Source organism: Girardinichthys multiradiatus, chromosome 19, assembly GCF_021462225.1.
Source record: "Girardinichthys multiradiatus isolate DD_20200921_A chromosome 19, DD_fGirMul_XY1, whole genome shotgun sequence".
Classification (NCBI taxonomy): Eukaryota; Metazoa; Chordata; class Actinopteri; order Cyprinodontiformes; family Goodeidae; genus Girardinichthys; species Girardinichthys multiradiatus.
The window spans coordinates 29,742,281-29,769,734 of record NC_061811.1 but is presented as its reverse complement, the minus strand read 5'-3'; the positions used below and the strand labels follow the sequence as shown (position 1 = coordinate 29,769,734).

Below are 27,454 nucleotides of genomic sequence, written 5' to 3'. Positions count from 1 at the left end.
TATCATAGCAGAGACGTTTTTGTAGTGAAGAGCAAGCTCCTGGCTTCATGCTATTTTTTGATATAAAGTCTACTTTTAGGCACAGTCCTTGAGATTTAGTAAGGTTGTAATCAGGGTAGAAACACTTAGTATCGGCCTGCTTTATCCAGTTTTGATGTCTTTGATAGAGCTGTAATATATATATATATATATATATATATTTTTTTTTTTAATATATATATATATATATAGATATAGATATATGTATAGATATATATGCCCAAAAAAAGTAAAGGGAACACTCAAATAAAACATCCTAGATCTGAGGCTCAGTATTGTGTGTGACCTCCACGTGACTGTATGACCTCCCTACAACGCTTGGGCATGCTCCTGATGAGACGGCGGATGGTCTCCTGAGGGATCTCCTCCCAGACCTGGACTAAAGCATCCACCAACTCCTGGACTGTCTGTGGTGCAACCATTACTGACCCACTGCCAAACCAGTCATGCTGAAGGATGTTGGAGGCAGCAGATTGCTCTCCACGGTGTCTCCAGACTCTGTCACGTCTGTCACATCTGCTCAGTGTGAACCTGCTTTCATCTGTGAAGACCACAGGGCGCCAGTGGCGAATTTGCCAATCCTGGTGTTCTCTGGCAAATGCCAAGCGTCCTGCACGGTGTTGGGCTGTGAGCACAACCCCCATGGGTTGGACGTCGGGCCCTCATACCATCCTCATGGAGTCGGTTTCTAACCGTTTGTGCAGACACATGCACATTTGTGGCCTGCTGGAGGTCATTTTGCGGGTCTCTGGCAGTGCTCCTCCTGTTCCTCCTTGCACAAAAGCAGAGGAAGCAGTCCTGCTGCTGGGTTGTTGCCCTCCTACGGCCTCCTCCACGTCTCCTGGTGTACTGGCCTGTCTCCTGGTAGCGCCTCCAGGCTCTGGACACTACGCTGACAGACACAGCAAACCTTCTTGCCACAGCTCATATTGATGTGCCATCCTGGATGAGCTGCACTACCTGAGCCACTTGTGTGGGTTGTAGAGTCCGTCTCATGCTACCACGAGTGTGAAAGCACCACCAACATTCAAAAGTGACCAAAACATCAGCCAGAAAGCATAGGTACTGAGAAGTGGTCTGTGGTCCCCACCTGCAGAACCACTCCTTTATTGAGTGTGTCTTGCTAATCACCAAAGATTTCCCCCTGTTGTCTATTTCATTTGTACAACAGCTGTGAAATTGATTGTCAATCAGTGTTGCTTCCTAAGTGGACAGTTTGATTTCACAGAAGTTTCATTTACTTGGAGTTATATTGTGTTGTTTAAGTGTTCCCTTTATTTTTTTGAGCAGTGTAGCATATATCGAATAGCAGCTGCCATTGTAATATCGATGTATGCGATATTGCAATCGCCAATGATTGCTTGGATGTAATAATTGGTAGGATATTATATTTTAAGTGCCATCCATGCAAATTGTGCATGCCAATAATAGTTTGCCTTTTAGATAGATATTCACTGCCCTCACACCTTACACTTGCATATTTTTAGTAATTTAGATGCAAAAGTTAAGAAAGAGTGGTAAGGACATTGTGATGAAGGAAAAGAAAGGGAAGCGTTATTAATGTATGGATTAGTCATAATTTATATTAGCTTCGCAATACTTAACAATAATATAGCAGTTACTTGTTTTCTTGATAGTGTGCAGTCCTGGTCTTCAGGAATATTGTCCGAATGGAAGACCCAGTTGTCTCTTAGTGTTTAAGTCTGACATAACCATAGAAACCACTTGACATGAAGAAAGTTTAGAGAAGTCACGGTGAGGCCTTCAGTCCTAAGAAGTCTAAACCAATTGTAAAGCATAGTGATGGCAGCATTGCCAATTGTAGCCCTGTTTGCACAAAGTGGGCAGATAAAAAAAAAAAGGAGGATTTTTCCTAAATTCTTTAACTTCATCACAAATCAAACGTTAGCTGGACAAAACAGGATGTTATCCCACAACCACATCAGAACCAGGTCCATACCCGTAAAGAAACCAATTTAAGTTAACTCTTCCATTTCTGATAAAAACAGTAACCAAATAGCCATCTAGAAGTAAATTAGGATCTTGTTTATGGCTACAAAGATGGTGGATGAAACTTTCTAAGCGACATTTATTTAAATATTAGAGGAAGTGTAGATACACACACTGCTGCCCATATAGTTAGAAAATGTTTTCAGACACATTCTCCTTTTAATTGTGGTTCGATTATCTGTCAAGAATAAATCAAATTATAAAAAATCTTTTACGGGAAGACGTAAAACATATTTTCTTTCAACTTTATGGACAACAGTGTATTTGAGCCTGTATGTGAAATTTTGAAGCTATTAAAAAAAGATAATCTGTACCTAGTTGTTCAAATACTAAAGATGCACCAATTGGGCTCTTCTGGCAACACTGATAACTGGTTTTCTTTGAAGGTCGGACCTACTGATTCCTAATTTTGATCAACTCCGATTCTTCTTTCTAAGGGAAAATTACACTTCAGTGTGGAAACAATGTGCTGCGGATTCTTTTAGAGGTAGCAGTTTTGAATCCAAGAGAAAATGAAGGCATTACAAGGTTGTCCCCAAGTTTTATGTTGAAAGTCCAAAATTAATATAACATCCATGCCAATGATGAGTGACTTCTGACTGGAACTGTATGTCCAGATCTGTGAAAGTAGATCAGGTAGGAAGAGAAAGAGAGACGAATTTGTGATATTCACATGTGACATCATGAAATGTTTGGCAAACTGTTTCAGAAAGAGTCATCTGGTCTGTGAGCCCCTGGGAATATAGTGTGTGTGTATGTGTGTGTGTGGGGTTGTTGTCTGCAAATGTTTGATCAGATTCTTTGGCTGTCCAACTGTTTGGATTTGCTCTGTTGGTTTGATTCTTCAACAATTTCACAGCCACAGACAATTGATTAAGTCTCTAACACATTTAAGAACCTGAAATTAACTTTTTCCCTCCTAACAGCAAACGTTCAGGTTTTTAGCCTCTTCCAGCATAAATTAGTTACTGTATGCAGGTTTATGTCCACCAAAACGCCCCCTTACTCCAAAATCACATAAGTGGCAGCATTTAATGTTAAAATTAAGGTAAAACTTTTGTTGAAATGTAACTACATGAAACATATTTCTAGAAGATTGAATATGTAAAGTATAGGAAGGAGACAGATCTTTATTGTGGGGATCCTAAATACAATGGAAACTTTTTTTCCCATTGGATCACAGACCTGCCGTCCAAAGAACCGACACCTTCTTGAATGTTCTACCGGACTCCGAGCTTGGCACAGTTTTCAGAACTTTGTCTGCTTTAGTTTGTCGATGTGGTAGCACAGCTTCAAGGCCGGTCCGAGCTTCAGTCCGAGGTACTTCATGATCATGTCGCTCTTCAGCAGCAACAAAGCGTTTCCGTCTATCTCCTGGAAGAAGGAGAAGAAGTTTACATGGAAATAAGTGAGGATTATTCTGTACTCACAGAAAAGCAACCTACCACAACAATAACTGTAAAGAATTAATAACAGCTGCTTAATAATACTTTTCAATTTTTATGAAATTCCCAATACTGACACTCACATTGAAATTGGATAGATATATAAGAATCAGTCATGAAATCAAGAACTAACCTATTAGTAATCCCAATACTATATTTTAATGATTAGGTAAGTAAGGAAATAACAACAAAACACGGAAACATGAAAATAAAACAACTACTTGTAGAGACGTTATGAATGGGACTGAGAATGAATGTTCGGAATATCATCACCTGATTTAAGCTCTAATTTATTTAAAGACTCTATCAGTCTCTCTTTCTGAAATTAAAGCACAACATTTTCTATTCTAAATACTTGAGAATTCGCAAGAGAGAGAAAAATATTAGAAATTAACAAGTGGTCCCCCAGCTCTGGCCACTGCAGAACCACCACAATAAAACAGATATCAGGGATCCTTATTTTGGTCCGAAATCAAACAGTTGCGTCACCTCTCTTTGGGAACGTGATTTGGACTGCAGCAGGTACAGTTTCCCCACCTTTCTCAGCTGCTGCTGATCGGAAATATTTTGACAAACACCTCTTGTTCAGCCGGGAAGGTCAAGCTCTGATTGTCTGTGAGTCTCTCTCCTGTAACTGGCCTCTGAATTACTTGGTGGGTTCTTTACTTAGACTTCGTAAACCAAATTGCTAACAGTAAAAATAGTAATCTTGCTGTATAAGTTATTAGGTTCATCTTTACTGCAGGTGCATGAAGGCAAAACAAAACAAAGTGTGATGGAGCTTTAAAGATTAAACAGTGAATGAAATAATTATGCAACCAAGCCTAAAACAAGGCGACAGGCTTGTCTTTTGATTCTGATCAGGCTCCTTCTTGGTTCTGTGTTTTTCTTAGACTGTCTCAGACTCGTCTTTGAGTTAGACAGTTCCAAAACACTAAATAATATCTTTCTTTTCTCAAAATATTGTTAAAACAAAATAAATGCTTATAAATTTGTTATGGATCATTTCAGAAGCTTTAAGAAAAACTGGCTCGTATTGAAAATCATTTAAACTTATGCTCTGAACATAATGGCTACAGGGTCTTAAACATTGGATGGTTTAACAGTCTCAGAAACATCATCTGTGGGATAAAATGATTATTTCAGCTCAATCTAAGGTCACGATGAAGGCCTTCTGTAAGATATTTGAGGGTTCACATTGCTGCACAACTGACTTACGTGTTTCCTGAAGATGTCTGCATGAGGGCCCAGAGCCTGGGGATCTGCATCTCGGATGAACCAAACAACATCTTCCACAGTCCATGTGGTTGGGTCCTTATTGGCTGGAGCTTTGGATTCCTGGGATTCTGTTGACACATTATATCCTCCTGAGAGAACAAGAGTGAGGGGTTTTAGTCATGAAGGGATACAAAGGCAGATGTAAGGACAGAGCGGTCTTGGACCATCTCTAACCTGTTCTGTTGCCATCTGGAAACATGTTTGGGCTGGAGGCCGGCTGCCTGCACATATTCATGGAGCCTGAGCCACTGGAGAACTGCTGCGAAGAGCGAAACCCGTAGGAGGACTTTGACGAATAGGAGGAGCTTATGGAGCCAAAAGCAGAATCACCATGGTCGACGGGATAGCGCTTGGCTTCTGACTGGTCTCCATGATAGTCCTCAGTCACAGATGTCTCAGCTAACGACAAGATAGAGAATCATATCAATACAGAATCAGTGCAGAATCAGTTTATCTTCTTTATAACTTTCACTCTTGGAGGCAAAACGATACCATCTGAGTGATAGGATCCACTGCTGCGCTGGCTAATGGGCTGATCACTGAAGAGGTTTTCACAGTGCAGGCTGCGACACAGCTTCTTGAGAAAACGAAGCACATAGTCGATGCTGTTCACCACAGGGAGGCTCAAAAGATGCTGCTTCCCATCAAATGTGGCTGGAGGAGCAAAATGACACCAGATTACACTTTATTTCTTACAAATCAGATCATTAAACCTTTTCCAAGCATATTTTGTTTCCCTGTCAACCCAATCTCAATTTAAGTGCAAAATAATTAAATAAACAAGCAGAGAACAACACCTGGTCGAGGTCTTGGTACAGCACCTGATATTTTTTCTCCTCCGTAGCCTTGCGTGAGGAGAGTGAACACCGTTTTTTGCTGGAAGGCGCTGTCGATGCAGCCCTGGACGGCCTGCTGCAGCACCACTGAGGGTCTGTCTGGTCCGAAGTGATCAGGAAGCTGCTGGATCTTCTTCCTGTCCAGGTTGGGGCCAGTGTTGGCCTGCTTGTTGATGTAGATGCAAACTGAAACAGAAAAATGAAAAGTAGAGGAAAGAAGAAACCTTTGATGTTTTTTTTGACCAGTTAAGGTTGTTTTTCTCTCTTGAGGTTGAGTATGTACAGAACCCTGGGAAAAGGCACTTTTTACTCTTTTTTTATTGGAAATAATTATGTTACTTGTTTCTTCAACTCTATTCCATCTGCCCTGTTGGATAAAATCCCAATAAGAAAAATTATAGTTTGTGGTTATACGCTGACAAAATGTGGGAAGCTTCAAATTGTATGTGTACTTTTTGCAAGGTGTCTGTCTTTTTTTATTGTACCTGTTAGCACCTGGGCTGTGGCAGAATGGGGGATAGTGGCAGCGTCCTGAGGGATAGAGCTCATATCAGGCTCAGGCGTGCTGCTGGGTGGGGAAATTGCCAAAGGAGTCATCACCATCCGGGGTTTGAGCTGTAGAAGAACAAGTTTTAGGATACCTTCTTAATCAAGGATGTATAGCAGACTTTTTAAAAGGTGGTTCCTCTCTAGTTGCACAAATAATATCTGTCGGCAGTCTGCAGCAGAACAAAGTTTTCCAGATGCTACGTTTTTGTGTTACCACAGGCTATGGGCCAGTTACGTGTAACAGAGTATACGAAGGTTTATACCTGGTTTCACAAGTTTAACAACAACTAGAATCTTCCAACAGACAATTTCTGTGGTTGAAGGTCATTTCACTTTAAGATGCAAGAGAAAATGCCCAGAAACGTTTGCAACTGTGTTCATCTGTTCCCCCTTCCCAACCTGCCGTTGTACACTACCGGTCAGCTGGCTGAAAATAGCTACTACGCCACCCATCCTCTTTTTTTACTGTAATGTTGCTTTTACTACAATTGAAAAGCTAAGATTAGCATGCATCTATTGCAAAATGCAACCAGCTTCCCGTCAGTTAAAACATTTAGGTTTCATTTAGGGTTTATTAGGCTCAGGGTTCTCCATAATGAAGAACATTATGGAGAACTCTGAGCATCCTCTTCATGAGACTGTCCTACAACGAGTGTCTTCAGTCAGAGGCTTCTTCAGATCTGCTGTAAGATGGAGCGCTACAGGAGATCCTTCCTGCCCACAGCCATCAGCATCTACAACGGCTCATTGAAGAAACCTTCATAATGAGCTACAACAACATTAAATTTCCCTTTGGGATTAATAAAGTATTTTTGAATTGAACTGAATTGAATTTTATTGTTAGTTTTCTAGGCTCTCTATGGTTTGACACTGACTTATCTGCAAGATATTTTACATAATCAGGTTTCTTTCAGAACAAAGAGGTGGAAAAGCAAAGTTTTTTCGCCTGTTCCAAGAACTTAACTTACAAGAAGAGCTGATTGTGCCTTTCTTTAGAATTGCTTGTCTTCCCACATAAGACGTATACAGAGCTTTGAAACCTTTAAAGCTCTTTGATGGACTCACTGTCGTTTTCAACTCAACAGCAGCTTAACAGGACACTGTTTTTCATGTTTTATTCTAATTTTAATCTGTTTATCTTTTTCTTTTTAATCTCTGATACTTCCTTCTATTGTTGTTCGTATGAACAGGTTGCTCTTGAAAATGAAATTGTGGATCTCAAGAGGCTAAACTGTATAAATGAAGGAGAAGATCATTAGATAATTTCCATTTTCCACTTTGTTTTATGAAGTTGTGTCTGATTTTTATTAAACTCAAAAAAGCGAAGCACAAAGAGATGCATTTTATTGAATTGGGGATCAGCCTCCAACTTTAATTTAAAGGTTCTGTGACTTAATGTATTTGTTTGAAAGGATAAATAGTTCAATTTGAGGCCAAACAAACTGTCAATCTGATTGCTTATTCTAAAAAACATTGAACCCCGTTTGTTAAACTGACTACATAGACTTTGCCAGTTATCTTACAATTAATAGAGTGAATATTATTGTAAAATTTTTTCTTGAGTGATTTATTTATTTATTTGTTATTCCTTACATTTATTTGTTAGCTGTTTTTTCCTTTTATCCAAGTTAAACCTTTTTAATTTTAAATTAAATCTCTTTAAGTTGCTGCCGTTAAATTAGTTGTTTTTGTAATATAAGTGGGGAAAAGACTAAGGATTACTGGATATAATAAATCTATGACTGGATTTGTGATTTTTTTTCTGATGAGTTCAAATTAAAAGTAAAATATCTTGAATCAATTAATGGGAAGAAAAGTTCAGATTATAGATTATAGAATGTCGCCTTGTATGTGTTTTCTTATGTTTTCATCAGGTAAAGCACTTTGAATGGTCTCGTTGCTGACATGTGCTATACACAGATAAACATGCCTTTCCTTGGCTGATAAACAATCGGATCCAACCAAAGAAAAACGGGTCTATTTTAAAGACCGACAGATCAGTACATTTTTTGTAAATACCGGGTTACTGTAAAACTGTTTTACCTCATGGCATATAAAAAACTACCAAAGCATATCAATCAAATCAGATGTGCACCACAGGCTGTGTCCAGCTACCTCTGCACACATCCATTTTTAAACCCAGCAGAGTCCCATCCCCTGTTTCCTCCCCATCTGGCTGACCTTGAAGCCTGGCTTTCTTCCCCTCTTCTTCGGCACTTTGAGCGGCGGGAGCAACTCGGGGTATCGGGTTGGGAAATCCATCTTAGCCACGCTGCGGAGGGGGGGCCTCCCCCTCTTCCTGCCCGGTATCTTTCCCGGCTGGCTGGGGATGAAGGAAGGAGCCACTGCGGCTGACTGCATGTCACCGTTGTTGCTGCTGTCTGACTTCTGTGCCGCTGCAGCAAGTACACTCATCTGGAGCTGCAGACAAAGGAAAACCCCATTTAGACCTGCGCTTTGCTTGTACATTGACCCTCCTCTGCTCTTCATCAGCTGGGTACTAAGGAGCCGCATTAGCATCCATTAGAAGCAGGGTGGATTGCAAAGGAAACATAGATTGCAGCAACATCTGAACAGTAAAACACTCTAACCCACTTAAAGAAGCAGCACTTAGCCGAGCGCTGCAATAATTAAACAACACAAAGAGTAGCCATGCATGATCTGTAAGGGAACACCACCTCCACCCTGCACTGATAACATATAAATAAACCTGATGGGAAAGGGAGGGGGGTGACTATTACCTGATGTCCTTTATTGTGAAAGCCCAGGAGCAGAGACCTTTTGTTTTATATCCTACAGGCCTAAACGTGACAATAAAACTAAATCCCTCACAATGCAAAACAAGCCATCTAGCTTTTTCTGTATGCGGCTTTCTCCTCCTTTTTGGTGAACACACTGCTGCTGCTGCTGTTCGGCACACAGGCTGCAGACATCTCATTAGACTAATGCATTCAGCACTACCAGAGAGAGGGAGGGAGGAGGGGGGTGGAATTGACTTCACCATGGCTACCCAGCTATGAATTACCATTAAGATGACAGCGTCCACCCTAGTCTTAAAAGAAGAAGGAGAAAAAAACAGATAAGGAATGTGGCTCATCTTCCCTGCTTCAGCACATATACCCAGAGACAATAAGCCTGCTGTTAGCACGTCCAAAATATCTTATTCTTAGGAGTGCAGTTGAAAGATGGGGCATATAAACGAACAAGAATCGATCATCGACTGCACTCACCATCCAAACAGATGTGGAGAAGTGGAGTATCCCTACACTCCGAAGTGGTGCTGCAGGCTTTCCTTCCTGCCTCCGAAAGCAGAGAGCCTATATGAAAGCAAGGCGGATTCCACTGTAATACTGTATATGTGTGTGTGTGTGTACAGCAGACACTGACAGACAGTGAGCGAGTGACAATATGTGTGTGTGTGTGCATTAAAGAGACAGGGAGGGAGAGGGGGCACCTCTGTTGTCATGACAACAAGCCTGTAAGCTCTGCCAGTTGTCTACCATGTTGTCAGTGACTCTGGCTCACTGCAGCTGTGGAGGTGCAATCACACATAGTTTCTGCTTTTCCTGTACCAGAAGAATTTCCTATTAGTTATAATGTGTTGTGGATTAAAACTTTCAGTAATTTGTTGGGCCACCACTAGTGGTTTTCAGATTTTTTATAATGAACAAAAGCTATTTAGAGCACTTTTAAGTTGAAAATGCAAGAAATATGATCGTTTTAGCAAGCCAAATGGGATCAGTTAGTGTTTTTCTTCGTTGTGCACCTTAAAACAGTGAATGTATTTTAAAAGGTACTGGTTGTAAAACAAACCGAAATAAGCCTATGAGCTGGAGAAAATCTGCAGGAAACATTTATCAAAACCATTTAAATAATTACAGTTTGATAAAGAAATCATCTGGAGAAACAATTAGTCAACTGATGTATTTCTAAAGCCAAAACTACCCTCTCAGACTAGCCAATTGATCAGTGCATCCAATACCAGGGTATTCACAATTGCACCCAAGAAATCGACTGGTCACCAGAATCAGACGGTTTTATCAGTAACATTGCGGCAGACACCACCACTGGATCTAATGAGAGCAGCACCAATGTTGTGTCCAATCAAAACTCATTTGGACAAAATGACGCAATTAAACAATATCAACTACACAAACTTAAAAGAAGTTATACATTAATTAAGCTCCTCCTCCTGCTGTATCTGCACACCTCATTCTCATTACCCAAGCTAGCAGAAATTGTTCACAATGGGGAGGAAGCGTGCAAGAGAGTCTGAAACTTGCTGGCAAAGAATCCCAGTGATCCAGTTGCCTATGATCTGAAGTTAGCATATCCGTTGATCGAGGACAACAAAAGTTAAGTAATGATCTGCTGTTAGTGGATCCGGCATTTATGAAAAGTGTAATTCGTCCACCTTCCTTTCTGCAAAAAAGTCATCTGAGCCAGAGATGCCCCAGAAGACACGTTGTCCCTAATCAAGCGGTTTTCCCCACGGCCTGAAGAAGAAGGGTTCGGAACAACAGCTCGGCACCCCCATGCGTGCCATTCCGGCAAAGGCTTCCTCAGCTGCTACAGAGAGCACCCGCCATGGCTTTTTTGTTCGCTGCCCACCCTGTGGCCAGACCGGACCACCTTCGCTACACAAACCTGTCCTTTTGGACCTTTCGTCACTTCTGCTCTTTAAAACAATTCACGTATGGAGTAATGTCTGGGCAGAGAAAATTAGTTTAGGAAAAATCTATCTAAACATTGTTATATTAATGATGTTTTGGTTTGTGTGCGGTTCTAAAGGTTTAACTATTTGAGTGAGCAGGCCATCTGCTCAGCTAATGTGAACAGGCCTCTAAGCCTTGAGGATAGTTTATTTGTTCTGTTACGACAATCTCTATTTAATGGGGGGTTTTAAACAAAGATCGGCCATAATGTGCCGCTGGCACTCATACGCACATTAATATGTATGTTAATGGTAGTACATTTTTGAATTTAAAAATAAAGGTGAACAAGCTATAAGCTTTCCTTTGTTAGCTAAAATCGCTAATGGCTAATGCTAGTGCCAGGAAGGTCAAATATCTACATCCGAGTTGTCGCCATCTTGTGAGAGTCCATGGGTATTCCTCTCTGCCATTTTAGTAGTCCATCACACCATGTGATAGCTAGTTGAAATATTACAATCAATTGTCCAAAGGATTATTGATCTCTGATCCAGCGAATAATATTTTCCTGTACTTAATTTTATTAAAATAAAGGATGACAAATTAAACAACATTAAGAATCAATTATTCAAAAAGGTTGATTTCTAATTTGGCAAATCATTCTTTAAAATATTTTTTTTAATGAAAATAATGTTTTACTTACGTTCTGAATTTACATTGTGACTGGTTGTTTAAAGACATTAGTGTTTAGTAATTTTACCTAATTTTCATATTCCTCAAGATAAACCTTGGTTCTTAAATATCCACATTGAACTGTCATAACATTGTTATTGGTTATGATTTTTAACCATTTTATTGGTTCCCTTGTTCCTTTTTTTCCTTTGTACAGAGTTCAGTTTCCCCCCTTTAGTTTACTTTATTGCTTCATTTTACTTGGTAGTTTAGTTGAATTTTTTCTAGCCTAGTAAAGAGTTTGTCAATAGAAATATGTTTAACTTGGAGTTGATTGGTTTCTGTTCTTCTCATACTTTGGAAATAATATATGTCATATGTGTGCAGAATTTGATTTTTAAGAATGTCAGTGCTCAAGTCACCCTTTCATCTATTGCTCTTATACCGCTGTTATATTGGGCTAGTATTCCCAGGACATTACTTGACACACTGGAATTTATTTAATTAAATATTAAATAACTTAAGCATCCTGATTGCACAACACAACGACCAGCCAATTTGACGCCTTGATTGCCGAGACTGCCCTTGTCAACGTGTTCAGTGACATCCGCATCAATGCAGACTGTGGAAGAACCACAGCGCTGGTATTATTGGATGTCAGCGCAGCATTCAACACTGATGATCATGGTTTATTACTGGAGCTACTGGAGAACTGGGTCAGTCATTCTGGTACAGCACTTGACTGGTTTGAGGTCTTATTTGAAAGACATTGACTTTTTTGTGTCAATAATTAACTTTATATCGGAGAAGATAAAGATCACATGTGGGATTTCCCAAGGTTCCATCCTGGGACCCTTCCTAATCAATACCTACATCATATTTCCCCTAGCTCAGATCATTACAAAGAACAAGATAAGTTACCATAACTATGCAGATGACACGCAGCTCTACACCAGGTGACTATGAAACTATTCAAGCGCTGGGTAGATACACAGTGTGAAACAAATATGGATATGCCATAATTTTCTCCAGTTGAATAAAAACAAAACTGAAGTAATTATTTTTGGACCAAAAGTGGAGCGATCAAGAGTCAGCACACAGCTTTAGTTACTACAGCTAAAAACCACTGATCACACCCAAACTCTGGGTGTAGTAATGGACTCAGACCGGAATCTTCAGAGGAACATACAGACATTCACTAGGTCACCATTCTGTCACCTAAAGAACATTTCCAGGATATAGGACTAATGTCCCAGCAAGATCTTGAAATACTCATCCACATTCACATCAACCCGGTTCTAAAGTCCTTCCACTGGTTCCCTGTATCTCAGAAAATAGACTTTAAAATACTTCTGTTAGTTTATAAGTCGCTAAATAGCTTAGCACAAAAATAAATAAAAAATTTATCGCTGTTGTATAAACTTTCCAGACCACTCAAGTCTTCTGGTTTAAGTCTACTTTGCATTCCCCAAAAATTCTAAAACCCTGAGTTCTTTTAAATCAAGGTTAAAACCCATTTGTTAATTTGACTTTGATTGTTCTACTTAAACTCTTAACTGAGACATAATTAATTTCAGTCTGTTTAAAGTTTTAAACGCCAACTTCTTGTCTGTGGTTGTTCTTGTTTAAATCTAATTTCCATATTGCCTGTCTGTCTGTAACCAAGGCAACAGTGATATTTGTTCATTGTTTGTAATGATTAAGCGGATCTCATATTAAGGGATGTCCCTTTCCAATCGCAAAAATTGGTTCAGGTTCCAATCAAGGCATTTTTAAAAGATATCGAGTCATTGGAGTCCCTGACTTAACTCAACTACTTACACTTATTGGTCTACTATCTGATGCATGTGTACTGTCAGATTGTGGGAGGTGCTACAACACGTTTGCATTGCCCTTTTTATTTAAACAAATGTGGGTTTTCCCACATTGAGTAAATCACAGCAGAAGAGAGATTGTGTTGGGTACTACAGCTTTCTGTCTGTTTGTTTGACATGACCATATCCTTGCATAGCTGTCCATGTTTGGGAGAGTTGCACAGAGAGCAGCTGAAACAGAGTTAAAATTTTTTACAACTTTCAAAACAAAGAAGCAATTTTTTAAGCAACGTTTTCTGAAGGTTTTGTCAACATGTGATTAATGGGAATATCCTACGAAACATAATGTTAGCTAAATTATCAATAACTCTCATTAAAACAGAGAGTAAACATGTTAACACTAGCCTAGCACTTCTGCAAAATCAACATCAGCAGGAGAAAGACATAAGTTTATTGAAGGCTATAGCTGTATGTGTTGAGTCACTTTGGTATCAGATGGCAAAGCTTTTGTCACATTTTCCGTGACATGTTGTCAAAACAATATAGTACCTTTCTTAAGCTAGCAAATCCCATGTTGGAGCAGTATATTCCAGCAGAAACTCCAACTATGACAAAATATACCCTGCTAAAAAATGGATACTGCAGCAACCTGACATCATTGGTGAGCCTGTAAAGTAAAACACAACCACAACACTAATGTAATACTGATGAAATGTACTGTGTTATTTTATTGCCAATCTTCTAAGCATTTAAATGGCACTGGTTTTATTTTAATCCAATCCAGCTTTATTTGTAAAGCACTTTAAATTATCACAAGGACCAAAATGCTGTACAGAAAACATGAGGCATTAAAATGACAAAAAGCCAACTACACAAACACAAAAACATAAAATAATAAAAATCGTTAGACACTATACAATACTGAAGACAAAACAAAATACGAATTACTAAAAAGAAAAACATAAAATACTAATTTCGCATATTTAGCAGTGAAACAGTCATGCATTAAAAGACTAACCTAAACTCACAAACTAAAGTCAACATCTCACGTAGTGTCAAATGTCAAGGCAAAGAGATGAGTTTTCAGAAGCGATTTAAAAACAGACAGACATGTAGCCTTTCTAATGTGCAAGGGTAGGTCATTCCACATCTTAGGAGCTGCCACAGCAAAAGCGTGAACCCCCTAAACTTTATTAACTTTATATGGTAATTAGTCTCAGACATGATACAGGCAGATATTTGAATGACGCATTTCAGTTTTGGGGACAACAAATGTTCATCGGGACATCTCTAGTTAGAATTGTCGATGGATTTCAGTGATCAAGTTTGTGGCTGAAACATGATAAAATGTAAAAATGTTCAAATTGTAGCAAAAGTTTTTCACTGCACTGGTTTGTTGTCTCCCCCTGCAGGATTTAACGGAAACTCCTCATTGTTCTGTTCGTTGTGGTTTTGCTAATAAAGTTTCGCTGACCACCTTTGACACCAAGATGTCGGCCTGCATGCCGCTGTCTATAAAGATGTCACCGTCAGCCTTGGTGGGCATAAAGTTTGTTTTAACGGAGCAGTTTTGTTATAGAAAGTTATTAAAATCCGTGACTGAGCTTTGCAGGCGAGGTGAGACGCGTTGGTTGCGGGTTTGATCCTAATTAGTCTTTCTTTTATTGAAAGAGGTCTGTTAATGTGTCATTTTCTCTCGTTAATTGTACGTTTAATGTTTTTTTTAAAAAGTAATACTGACACTTTTCACCGTCTCGGTTATTAAAATGGTATCTTTCTAAAATTTGCTCGCCTTTATAATAGCAGCTCAGAGTTTTGAAGCATTGTGGTTACGGTGAAAGAAGGGGCTGACGTACCGTTCTTGTGTCGGTGTGATGTGTGGAAGGTTATTCGGTGACAGCGGGTCAGGCGGCGGTAGAGGAAGAGAGCGGAGTGCGTGTCCCCGGGTTCAGCGGTCCTTTGGATCACTACGACGGGCTGATCAGAGCCGGGAGCCTCCGGGAGGACGAGCACCAGAGAGCGGTGCTGCAGAAACTGGACGAGCTGCACAGAACGCTGAGAGGATACACCAACAGACCCACATCGATCTTCTCAAGGGTAAACAGAAACATGCATGTCCTCCTTTTTATGTGCATGTGAAAAACTGTATTTTTTTATTTATTATATAAATATGAAAAACAATGTCCATTTATTTTCTGAAGCATAATAGTTAAAAGTATGGGGTTTCAAATGGGCCAAAAATGTTTGTACGCGCTGATATATACACTTAACGTGTAAGTAGAAATCGATGCATGTCTGTGTAACTTTCAACAGTGCAACAGTTGGTTGCTTCATTGTCTTTTTTAAATTTATAACTAGTTGTCCTGATGTGCTGTTGGACTATGTTGTTCACTCTGTGTACATGCAATGTTTCCCCCCATTGGTTGCTCGACCATGTCTTGATGTGTTGTTCTGATTCACCATTTGACCCTGTTATCATTTGATGTCTCCCTCTGCGGTTTGCCAATATCGTGGTATTGTCTCTCTGTAGTGTCTGGCTGTGTTGTTACGTGATTTCATCTGAGTCAATTTGGAAATTGGTGAAAAACAAACAGTTACTTAAACAATACCTTGGGTTTGAACAATATTTAATTGAGGCTTAAAATTTGATCAATTATTCATCAATAGCTGATAATCAAACATAATTAAAAGAGGTGTTTGAGATTAACAATTGTGGGGCTGATGGTTTAAAAAAGTCGATAGCTTTAAAATCCTGTTACATGCTGACTCTGAGTTAATGTGTTTTGTGTTATAGGACACAGGCCTCTTCCATTTTACTATTTAATAGGAAATGTATAATTTTTTTTATCCCATAGATTCCAAATGACTTGACCTTGTGACACCAGTGGTGAATTGTTTTACTAAACTTGATGCTGGGCTAATAAGACACTCATTTAAATTAAATATTGTATAGCCTCTAATTTCTCATTGAAATGATGAATTAATATTGTTTCTTTTTTCAATAGTTTCCAAATTGTTACAGTGACAGAGCATAACGTAACAATATGGCAAATAGCGCAGCAAAACATTGAATAGCACAGGGAGAGGACATATGTTGACAGGGTCACACACCGGAGCAGAACAACAAATCGAGGAAAACATTATTCAAACAACAAGGAAACAACATAAGACAGAGAGTGAATCTACAGATTCATCTAAAACAATTAATATTGTGAAAAAGTTCAATAATTCTTGTCACTCATTTCATACATATACTGAAATATTTCAAGCCTTTATTTCTTGTAATGTTGATGGTTATGGCTCACAGATGACGAAAACCCAAAGTTCATTCTCTCAGAAAATTTGAATACTGTAAAAATGATAATTATTGAAAATTCATGGCGTCAGACTCTAATGAGCTAATTAACCCAAAACACATGAAAAGGCTTCCTGAGCCCCTAAATGGTCTCTCCGTCTGGGTCAGTAGGCTACACAATCATGGATAAGACTGCCGACTGCACAGATGTTCAGATGACAGTCACTGACATCCTCCACAAGGAGGGTAAGCCACCAAAGGTCACTGCTAAAGGAGCTTGTTGTTCACAGAGTACTGTATCCAGCATATTCATAGAAAGCTAAGTGGAAGGAAAAGGTGCACCAGCAATAAAGATAATTGCAGCCTTGAGAGCAAAATACATTTAATAATTTGGGGGGAACTTTACAAGGAGTGAATGAAGCTGGAGTCTGTCAAAAGACACTATACTCAAGCAAATTCTGTAAATGAGCTACAAATGTCACGTTCCTCGTGTCAAGCCATTGCCAAAACGCAGACAATATTAGAAGCGTTCTACCTGGGCTAAGAAGGACTGGACTGTTGCTTAGTCGTCCAAATTCCTCTTTTCAGATGAAAGTAAAGTTTTCATTTCAATTGGAAATCAAGGTCCCAGAGTCTGGTGCCAGAGTGGAGAGGTCCAAGTTGCTTAAAGTCCAGTGTGAAGTTTCCACATTCAGTGATGGTTTGGGTTCCATGTCATCTGCTGGTGTTGATCCACTGTGTTTTCTGAAGTCCACAGTCAACACAACCATCTACCAGGATGTGTTGGAGCACTTCATGCTTCCTTCTGCTGACAAGCTTTATGGAGATGCTGATTTAATTTCCCAGCAGGACTTGGTACCAGCCCACACTGTCAAATGTACCAAAAGCTTCAGTGACCACAGTGTTACTGTGCTTGATAGACCAGCAAACCGTCCTGACCAGAACCCCACAGAGAATCTATGGAGTATTGTCAAGAGGAAGATGAGAGACACCGGAGCCAACAATGCAGATGCGCTGAAGGCTGCTAGCAAAGCAACCTGGGCTTCTAGCAGAACCACAGGCTGATCGCCTCCATGCCATGCTGCATGGATGCAGTAATTCATGCTAAAAGAGCCCTAACCAAGTATTGAGTGACTAGAAATGAACACACTTTTAAGAAGATTGACATTTCTGTTTAAATGTCTGTTTTTATTGATATTTAATATTCTAATTTTGTGAGAAACTGAATTTTCAGTTTTCATTATCTGTAAGCCATAATCATCACAATTACAAGAAATTAAGACTTGAAATATTTCAATCTATGTGTAATAAATCTATATATCAGTTGTACTTTTTTGAAATAAGTGAAAAAAACTATTGAACTTCTTCACGACATCTTAATTTATTTTTAAGTTGAGCTCATCTGGCACCCTGTTGTGAAGTATTGAAGAACTATTTTAAGCTCTCCTTTCTCTTTCTCCCTTTTGATTATCATCTGTAAATTCTCTTTAGTTTAAGTTGTGTGGGGGGTAGCTGTGTTATTTTCTGTCATTGAAGTGATTTTGTGAAATATATGATATATGTGCCGGACTAGTTTGTCTAATATTCACTATAATATATGAGAGAGTATATTTAAATGAACGGATGTTTTTATTTGTTATTGTTATACGCTATACAGTGTCAGACACATTTATTGGTACGCCTGGTAAAAATGTTTAGAGATTTTTAAATTCATCTTTTATTGCAGCAGCATAATCTCATGTTGAAAAATGTAGAACAATCCCAACTACAGTTTGAGTACATTTGTTCAGCTGGGAGAAAATCACCTTGAGAAATTATTGTTTTTGACAAAACCACCAGTGAAACAATTATTGACACCTCTAACAGTTCATTAAAAATCAATGTAAGAGACTTTTTTTAAATTTAAATGTTCTTAAGTGGATCAGAGTTTCTAGGAACATCTGATCCATGAGAGTAATCCATGACTTTCTGGCCTCTGGGGTATAAATATGACACCGACCAGATGTGTGGGAGTGATATCAGAAAAAAAGCTTTTATATAAGACCTAAATTCGCTTTTCAGCAACAAACAATCCAAGTGGGTTTGTTGTGAAACAAAGGATAAATATGTGAAAAGCACCTCTTGCCCACTGTTATGTTTGGCAGAGGATCTGTGATGCTGTGAGCCTGTTTCTCTACCAAAGGCAGGATAGTTATCCTACATTATGAGCATATTTACACAGAAGTGGTTCATCAGACTCAACATCAGTGCTTTTCCATGGCCGTCTCAGGCTCCCACAGAAAACCTGTGAGATGACCTAAAGAGAAGAGGGCATAAGAGAGGACCCAGGACGATTCTTATGATTCTTCTCTCTGTGTGCCACAGTCTTGTGAAATGTTATTGAAGAACAATGAGTTCTGTCCTGTTGGCAAAACAAGAAAGTTTTATTTTTCCCTCACTAAATATATGAGTTCAAATTAAAGGTCGGATTTTTCTCAAATGTATTACCCTTTTTCTTCTGCACATCCAATATCTTAGTTTTAAAAAAGGATCCTTGCCTCGCTTCATTAAATGTATTTTATTCTTAATGTGTAATCTGTTTAAGGATTTTTTTGCCCTGACATGAAGGGTTTATTTGAAGCTTTGTTTTAGGCTTTTTAATGCTTCGATGATGGTAAAACGAGAAAGGAGAAGCTGCTTGTCCATTAAACTGCTTTCAGTTGTTATTATTTTTTACATGATGAAAACTTTTGTTGCTGATTGCTGTTTTTGTGTTGTGTAGTTTTTTACCAAACCGAAGCCTCCAAAAGGCTGCTACATCTACGGCGACGTTGGTAAGCAAACTGAAGCACAAAGCCTGATCATCCGAATTTAACGTGCTTTATTTATTCATTCCATCCTAATTGTTATGTTTCTGTTTCAGGCACAGGGAAAACTATGGTGATGGACATGTTTTATTCACACGTGGAAACAGAAAGGAAAAAGAGGGTTCATTTCCACGGCTTTATGTTGGATGTGCATAAAAGTGAGTCCAGTTCCTGGTGTAGCGGTGCGTGAAAGAATCTATCTTTGGGGGTTTGTCTGGTTCTCAGGACAGATAAGGTAACGCTACGGGACGGCGCAGAATAATTCATGAAGAAAATGAGCTCAGAATGTGTCAGTAAAAAAAAAAAAAAACATGCTTCTTTTTTATAAGGAAAAGTCACAGAAAGATGTTTTTATTTTCCCAACTTGTAAAGAGCTTCTCATTTAACTGGCACAGTGCTTTTGATTGCCCATGTTGAATCTTATTGCACCAAAACTTCGCTGCTTCCTTTCAGGAATCCATCGGTTGAAACAGAGCATGCCCAAAAGAAAAGCAGGGAAAATGGCCAAATCTTATGACCCCATTGCTCCAGTTGCTGAGGAGATCAGCGACGAGGCCTGTCTGCTGTGCTTTGATGAGTTTCAGGTACATAAAATGACCTTTTTAAAGAAACAGAACCCCCAGATGTTTAGTGTCTGAAGCGCTTGACCTCAATCTTGTTCTATCGCAGTTAAAATGGTTGATGTCTCTTCTCAGGTCACAGATATTGCCGACGCCATGATTCTAAAGCAGCTTTTTGAAAACCTGTTCCTGCACGGTGTTGTCGTCGTGGCGACATCTAACCGTCCACCTGAAGGTGATTAGTAAGTTTTAGCACAACTTGCTCTTAAAGGCATATTTTGTTGTTGTTTAAGTCTGAATAAAAAAGAAAACTTATCAATTACAGACATTTTTTAAAAGTTTGCAGTTTTTTTTCCAAAATAACTGGATGGAAACATGGCCAGATCTCATATATAGCTCTCTTTTAATCAGTGAACTGTTGTTTAAAAACTTTGTATTGTATTGTATCACTCTAATCCCACTCTACAAGTAATATTGTATGTGAAAACATTTACCTACATTTATTGGCACCCCTGATAAAGATGTGGAAAAAGCCCTAAACCTTCACAATCACTCTAGGTCATCCAGAATCCTGGGTCCTCTCTTATACTATCTTCTCTTCAGCTCACCCAGAGAGTTTAGCGACATAGATCCTTCACCATACTTAGATAGGAGGTGTTGTTCCACAAAAGTTCAGAGAAAGTCTGATCAATTTAAAAAAGCATACATTAAAAAAGTTCCTCAGTTACATTCATTTAAAAGGGGTTGGTAGGGGTACTAATAATTGTGACACTAAAACTAATTTATTCATATAATGTCTGACATGAGCTCCAGCTAATACTTTAAAATCCTTTATGTTCCATCAGATTTGTACAAAAACGGACTGCAGAGAGTCAACTTTGTGCCTTTTATTGCAGTGTTGCAGGTAAGTTAGGAAACGTTTCTCACTGCTGCAGGCAGAAGGCCCTTTAAATGTTAACAAGATTCTGTGCCCACCTGCAGAAATATTGCCAAACTCTTCGCCTCGATTCGGGGATTGACTACCGCAAACAGAACAGACCTTCTGCTGGGAAGATTTACTTTCTGTAAGTCACGCTTGATGTAAACCAAACAGGACAAAGAAACACTGCTTTTCTTTGTTTTTCACAATTCTGTTTCATTCTGTGTAGCTCCAGCGAGCCTGATGCAGAGGCAACGCTGGATAAGATGTTTGATGAGTTGGCTTTTAAACAGAACGACAGTGAGTGAGCTTTTAACTGACATCTTGCTGAACTCTCCAGCCTCTCTCTGGCTAATGTGTATTTTTCATTTCGACGTTTAGTAACCCGACCACGAGTTTTAAATGTTCACAACCGGAAAGTCCGTCTGAACAAAGCGTGCGGGACTATCGCAGACTGTACGTTTGAGGAGCTGTGTGACAGGGTGAGTGCGTGTCACTGTTTCACATTATTTTTAATGTTAGATTGTTTGGCTTGATGGTGGTCATGCATTCGACAGGTGTCCATGAACACATGGGCCATGCTAAAGCATCCCTTTAATTTCTCACATTTTGTTTTTTTGAGCAAAAGAAACATGTTTAATGCCTTTATATTCAGCCCCCTTGAGTCATAGCTTTGTAGAACCACCTTTTGGGGCAGTTCCTGCTGCAAGTCTTTTGCCGTATATCTCTACCAGATTTCCACATCTACACACTACATTTTTTACACTTTGTTTTTCAGCAGAATTGCTCAGTGTCAGCCGGATTGGATGGAAAGAGTCTGTTAACTTTCAAGTCATGTCACAAATTCTCAATTGAATTTAGGTCTGGACTTTGACTGGGCCTTTCTATCACATCAGTATGCTTTGATGTAAACCATCCCATTGGATCTCCGGCTGTATTAATGGATGTTGTCCTGCTGGAAGATGGACTTCTACCCCAGAGTTGTGTTTTCTACAGCCTCTTAACATGTTTTTTGTCCAGGATTGCCCTGTTTTAGCTCCATCAATCTGCCCAAACACCTTGTTAAAGAAAAGCATTCCCAAAGCATGATGCTGCCACCACCATGTTTCACAGTGAGGATGGTCCAAAGGTTTAATTTTGAGTTTGGTCATGCATTTTCTGTCCATTTTACAGTTGTGCTGTATTTTGTGTTGGTCTTTCACATACATTCTTTTAAAATACGATTAATTTGTGGTTGTAATGTGATAAAATGTGAAAAAGTATACGGGGTATGAATCCCTCTACTTATTGAATGTAAATTCCTATCTGTTTGTTTTGCATCATGTATATCATGTGATGACGGAACCTCAGGCAGGAGTGTTTTAACTGACTGACTTATGAGGAAAAAAGTTGGAGCGAAACCAAATAAAATTAAAAGGTGGTTTCTGTTAAAAGCTTGGGACTAAAATTTGTTTGATTCTATCCATGGGATTAACATAGAACAATTTTATGCAGTGTTTTGAAGCGGAAAATCTCTCTTTCAGCCTTTAGGAGCCAGTGACTACCTGGAAATATCCAGACTGTTTGACACAGTCTTTATCCGAAACATTCCTCTGCTGACCCTCAACAAGAAAACTCAAGCCAGGCGGCTCATAACGCTCGTGGACGCCCTTTACGAGCATAAGGTACACAATGCTGCAGTCGTTTACTCGCCCTTTTAACCTTTAGTGTGAGACGTAAACATCGAGTCTTCTCTTGGCTCAGGTGCGGGTGGTGATACTCGCAGAACACCTGCTGGAGGATATTTTTGTACATGATGGGGATCACAGTCACGATGAGAGCCACATTCTGATGGATGACCTGGGGCTGAAGAGGGTGAGAGCTGGAAGTCTGCCTTTACAGTAAAATCCCTTTTCTACGAATAGTCTGTGCTGTCAGGATAAAACATCAGGAACTGAAGAGGCTGTCACTCAGCAGAGCTTAGAACATGTCTGCTGACTCAACCATGTGAGCTGTAAAATCACTGCAACATGTTAATCAGAGTCTTGGAGCTGCACCTTTCTCCCATATTTAGATGACAATTATTAAATACAGTCATGTGAAGAAATTAGGAGACCCCTTGGCAGCCTGTATATTTTTTTAAATAGTTGGACTTACTGATATAACATTTCTGAAGAAGGTGTGCGCTGTTTAAACCTCAGACATAGAGTCTGGTGTGCTCACTGATCAAGTAAGAGTGAACAACGTGGTGAGATCCAATGAGCTCTCTGAGTCCTTAAGAAAGAAGGTTGCTGCAGATTATGAGTCTGGAAAAGGATTTAAAGATGTCTCAAAAGAATTTAAGGTCAGCCATTTCCCTGTAAGGAAAAAACACTAAAAGTGGGGACATTCAAAACAGCTGCCAGGATGCTCAAGTCTGGCCATCCAAGCAAGTTCACCCTAAATACAGACCGCATTGTGCTTAAAGAAGACTCCAAAAACCCTAAACTGTCATCATGAAACCCACCACAGGCTCTTGCTAGAGTTGATATGAAAGTGCATGCCTCTAAAATGAGAGGTAGACTGCATAGGTTTAATCTTCCTAGAAGGTTTGCAAGGAGGAAATCATTGCTCTCTAAGAAAAACATGAAGGCCAGACCGAAGTATGCCCCAGAAAATATGGACTGAGACCAGGATTTCTGGAATAATATTCACTGAACAGATGAGTCTAAAATTAAATTATTTGCTGACCAGAACAGAGGAAATGTTTGGAATAAATATTATACAACATTCCAGAAAAATAACCTCATATCAACTGTGCAGCATGGCAGTGGACGTGTCATGGTTTGGAGATGCTTTGCTGCAGCAATCCCAATTTGCTGTGGTTTTTAGCTGCAGGTGGCACCTGGACCGCCTAGTCCCTGCCCCTAAATACATATGCAAAGTGGAATAAAAAAACAGAAGTCACCCACCACGTGTCAAAATAACCATGGCAACGGTGCTGTGACAGTCAAAGAACCGGTTCCTGTCGGCACAAAAACGCTAAGATAGACTGTGTCTGCACATGATGAGGGATGTTTGTAGTGAATTAAAGCAAACCTACAACTTCTTGAATGACATCAGCAACTCAAACCTGACTTGAAATAAAAAGGTTGTCGGTTCAAACCCGTTAGTTCTACAATGTCTACATCACATCCACACAGCACTCTAGTTGTTGCTCTAAGCTCAATTACTGCTCAATGATGATCATTACAATGACGTGAATATGACTGTCAGCACACACACTATGTGAAGTACTTTACATCTTTAAAACCAATCAGGACGCCACATAAAAAAATTGAAAATCACCTAGAAGCCACCGAGTCTGCTTGAGGTTTGTTCCCAACAAATCTATTATAATTAGAATAATCTAATTATTATTATAGTATAAAGGAATTATGAGCTGAGGAGCCCTACGTGCCTCTGCATTAGTGAGACACATTAGCATGTCACAAATAGGTTGCACATATGTTGAATGAAAATGCTTTCTATTCATAAATTCATATTCACACACAGATGGGTCCCTTATAGCAGTACGAGTTCAGTCCATAGCTCTGATTACATTCAGAAATCAGTTCCTTGCTGTAAATGAGAGCCTCAGTTTAGGGGAACTTTTTTTATCTAAACAACCTACGGATGAAGCCAACCCATTTGGCAGGCATGGCCCGGCTCAGGGATGACTGTTAAATATCCGACCTGTCAGTCAGCTCCCTCTGAGAACCTCCAGTTGAAAGGACCGCTGCATAGTGAGAACTGGAACCGGCACCAGAGACGCACGATTCCTCCTGGTTTCCCTCTGTAACACTGAGGCCAGCTCCATGCCCTGGGCAATCTAAACTGGCTAATAAACCATGCATCATCATGTACAAGGAGGTCACCTCTGACGTCTTCCATCCTCCAGCTGTGCCAAAGCTGCCATCCTTCCACAGTTGAGCGCAACTTTAGCAGCTATTTAAGTACACGTGTGATTGTCTCCAGCTTGTCCAGCTTATGAATTATCAAACCCGACTTGTTAGGAATTAATCTGATGATCCGACACCGTTTTCTTTTTCAGTGAGAATGACGGATTCACATGCATTTTATGTACAGGTGACAGAAACAGAGGAAGTTTAACAGTTTACATCCGACTGAGGTTGTTTCTATCATTTGCTGAGGTGTGTTACGTTATTGTATGAGGCTAAATGTGATTCCGTTTCAATTTAAACCATAAAAGCTCAAACTCATGAAAAAGCATCATGTTTGATGCTCCATGAATTGAATAAAACTGAATGGAGTCATATTTCAGTGGATTTAGGTGAGTTTTAGTTCTCTGTAGTTTATTATTGTCGATTAAAAAAGTTTGCGTGGATTTCCGCACACTTTCACGCAACGGTCCTTTTTGTACATGCCAAGTTGTGCGTAAAACATTGAGCCGCAAGATTTTTGTACGTAAGTACACTTCGTACATGAGGCCCCTGGACTTGATCTCCACTGAATGCTGAGGGGTGGCTTGATAGACTGATAGATAAAACGTCTCGCTGAAGTTGTTTAACCCAAAGGGAGTAACACTAGCTTTTAGGGTGCAAGGTGCCATAACGTTTTCTTCAGCCAAAAAACACTTTTTGTTTTAACTTTTGTTTAAAGAGTAAACCATAGTTGTTTATGATTTAAGTGCAATTAAATAACTTTAATTTCCAAAGACCAAAAATCAAATTAGACATTGATTTTTGAACATTTCTTGATGAAGAACTGAATGTTTTGTGAAATGTTCTTAAAGTATTTTTAGTTCACAAAATTTAGTAATTTTTTATCTGTGTATCTGTACAACAAAAATAATAATTTCTGTTGTACTTCTGATAGGTCCAGCGTTAAATGGGTGACTGGACCAGGGGTCATTTATTTAATTTAGTGGATTTGTTTTTTTATTGTGGCCAAAATCTAAATTTAGTGTGCCAGATCACACTAAAACTTCAAATGTTTCCACTAATATTCATGACAGGTGGATTTCTTTGAAGCGTTGCATGTTATCATGAAGACCCTGTCTTTCAGTAAACTTTATTTTTTCCTCTGTAACAGGAAGAAGCCAGCAGTCTGTCCATCTTCAGCGGGGAAGAAGAGAAGTTTGCCTTTCAAAGGACCGTTTCTCGACTCACAGAAATGCAGACGGAAGATTATTGGCTGGAGGGGGACAGAAGCTTAAAAGGAAAGGTGTAACAATTGGAAAAAAGGCATGCAGGCTACTCCATGAACTATACTCATATATGCCAAAAACACTCTACTCCATCCCACTTGGGGGGGGGGGGGGGGGGGGGAACTGTTTTACCAGTATTTGTTCAAATGTACATACTATATTTATTAGTATCTGAATGCTTTTTAACATTTAAATGCAAATTTGCACTTTAAGGATCATTTTAAAATGAACTTTTGGAGTGTCATGTTGCTTTTAATCCAGTGTCATATAATAACCCAAGGTTTTACTTTTCTGTTTGGGGAAAAGAAATAAAAACGCAACATGGATCATTTATCGAACTACAATCCAGTACTATACAGGAGGTTAATGGGACGTTTAATCTGGTTTACTTTAATTAAATGATTACTTGCTAAATTGTGTATTAATTAATATTAAGTCTAAATATGGTAACGGAAGTGACTTTTTGAGATATGAGATGATTTGTATTGGTGCTGCTTGGGAGGTGTTTGATGTAGATGGATCAATCCAGACTGTAATGATCTGCTGTTTTATGATTTTTATGAAGAAAAGATAATATAAATATATCTACTCTAATTTTCTGTTTTGTGTTATTTGCAATGTGAGATACTTTTAATTTCCATTATTTTTATTTATTTCCCTCATGTCAGTGGACAAACATACAGCACCTTGCATAGCTGTTCTTACCCCTTTTTGACGTGTTGTCAGGTTACAGCCACAGACTTCCATGTGTTTTATTGGGATTTTCTAGGGGTAGTGAAAATAGTGCATATTGGTGAAGTGAAAGAAAAGGAATATATTAACCAGTGATTAATTTTTTTTTAAAGTCTTGCCACAGATTCTCAATTTATTTCAATTCAGGACTTTGGGTAATGCTAGAAGGTAAACCTCTGCCCCAGTATGAACTCTCTAATACTCCTTTTCCACTGGCTCGATTTGGCCCTACTTGACTACACTCTGCTCGCTTTGCGAGTGTTTCCATTACCGTTTTTTTCCGTACTGGTGCCTACGTTTTTGGTTCCTTGGCAGGTACGACCAGGGCTGAGATTACATGTGACGTGAACAGACTGCTGTTCACTGATTGGCCATGGGACCAGGAGAAATGAGAAGGTTGTCGCTGAGGTAGTGCAAGGAAAAGACTACAATAATATTAAGGACCGGAGCAGGTGATACCGAAATCTAATTTTATTATTTACAAATCATAAACAATGCCTAAAAGCTGAAAGATAATTATTACTTTTTAAATAAATATTTATATTTTTTGGTGGCTCTTGGGGCCTTTATTCTTCAATTTTTCCAACAGTATGCAGACAGGAAATAGGGGCAGAGAGAGGGGGAAGACATTCAGCAAAGG

General features: G+C 39.2%; 2 protein-coding genes across 5 annotated transcripts; one reads left to right on the top strand and one right to left on the bottom strand.

Moving 5' to 3' along the window:
• Positions 1-1,212: 1,212 nt before the first annotated feature.
• Positions 1,213-15,289, bottom strand: LOC124855138 (sex comb on midleg-like protein 4). 4 transcript variants are annotated; one of them, XM_047344717.1, is made up of 8 exons: positions 15,152-15,289; positions 8,339-8,578; positions 6,094-6,223; positions 5,570-5,794; positions 5,265-5,426; positions 4,947-5,171; positions 4,713-4,861; positions 1,213-3,423 (listed from the first exon to the last, which is right to left on the bottom strand). In XM_047344717.1, the coding sequence occupies exons 2-8, from the start codon at positions 8,570-8,572 to the stop codon at positions 3,298-3,300; spliced, it is 1,251 nt and encodes a 416-aa protein (XP_047200673.1). In that variant the 5' UTR covers positions 8,573-8,578; positions 15,152-15,289; the 3' UTR covers positions 1,213-3,297. The 4 variants fall into 4 exon arrangements, with proteins under 4 accessions (XP_047200673.1, XP_047200671.1, XP_047200675.1 ...); XM_047344715.1 differs by lacking the exon at positions 15,152-15,289 and adding an exon at positions 9,388-9,582; XM_047344719.1 differs by lacking the exon at positions 15,152-15,289 and adding an exon at positions 9,388-9,582 and having other exon boundaries at positions 5,594-5,794.
• afg1la (AFG1 like ATPase a) lies at positions 13,867-26,676 on the top strand. Its single transcript, XM_047345660.1, has 14 exons — positions 13,867-13,956; positions 14,666-14,912; positions 15,181-15,392; positions 19,352-19,403; positions 19,493-19,594; positions 19,890-20,020; positions 20,132-20,231; positions 20,842-20,900; positions 20,978-21,060; positions 21,145-21,215; positions 21,297-21,397; positions 22,439-22,579; positions 22,659-22,769; positions 25,968-26,676. The coding sequence occupies exons 1-14, from the start codon at positions 13,867-13,869 to the stop codon at positions 26,103-26,105; spliced, it is 1,638 nt and encodes a 545-aa protein (XP_047201616.1). The 3' UTR covers positions 26,106-26,676.
• Positions 26,677-27,454: the final 778 nt, after the last annotated feature.

Bases quoted from the DNA above. Each gene is read 5' to 3' on its own strand.
- afg1la (XM_047345660.1), top strand. From the start codon at position 13,867: ATGTTGGAGCAGTATATTCCAGCAGAAACTCCAACTATGACAAAATAT. The intron at 20,901-20,977 runs GTAAGTTAGGAA...GCCCACCTGCAG, and splicing joins CTTTTATTGCAGTGTTGCAG to AAATATTGCCAAACTCTTCG. The intron at 21,398-22,438 runs GTGAGTGCGTGT...TCTCTCTTTCAG, and splicing joins TTGAGGAGCTGTGTGACAGG to CCTTTAGGAGCCAGTGACTA.
- LOC124855138 (XM_047344715.1), bottom strand. The intron at 5,427-5,569 runs GTGTTGTTCTCT...TTGCTCCTCCAG, and splicing joins TGTACCAAGACCTCGACCAG to CCACATTTGATGGGAAGCAG. The intron at 5,172-5,264 runs GTATCGTTTTGC...TCTTGTCGTTAG, and splicing joins TGGATCCTATCACTCAGATG to CTGAGACATCTGTGACTGAG.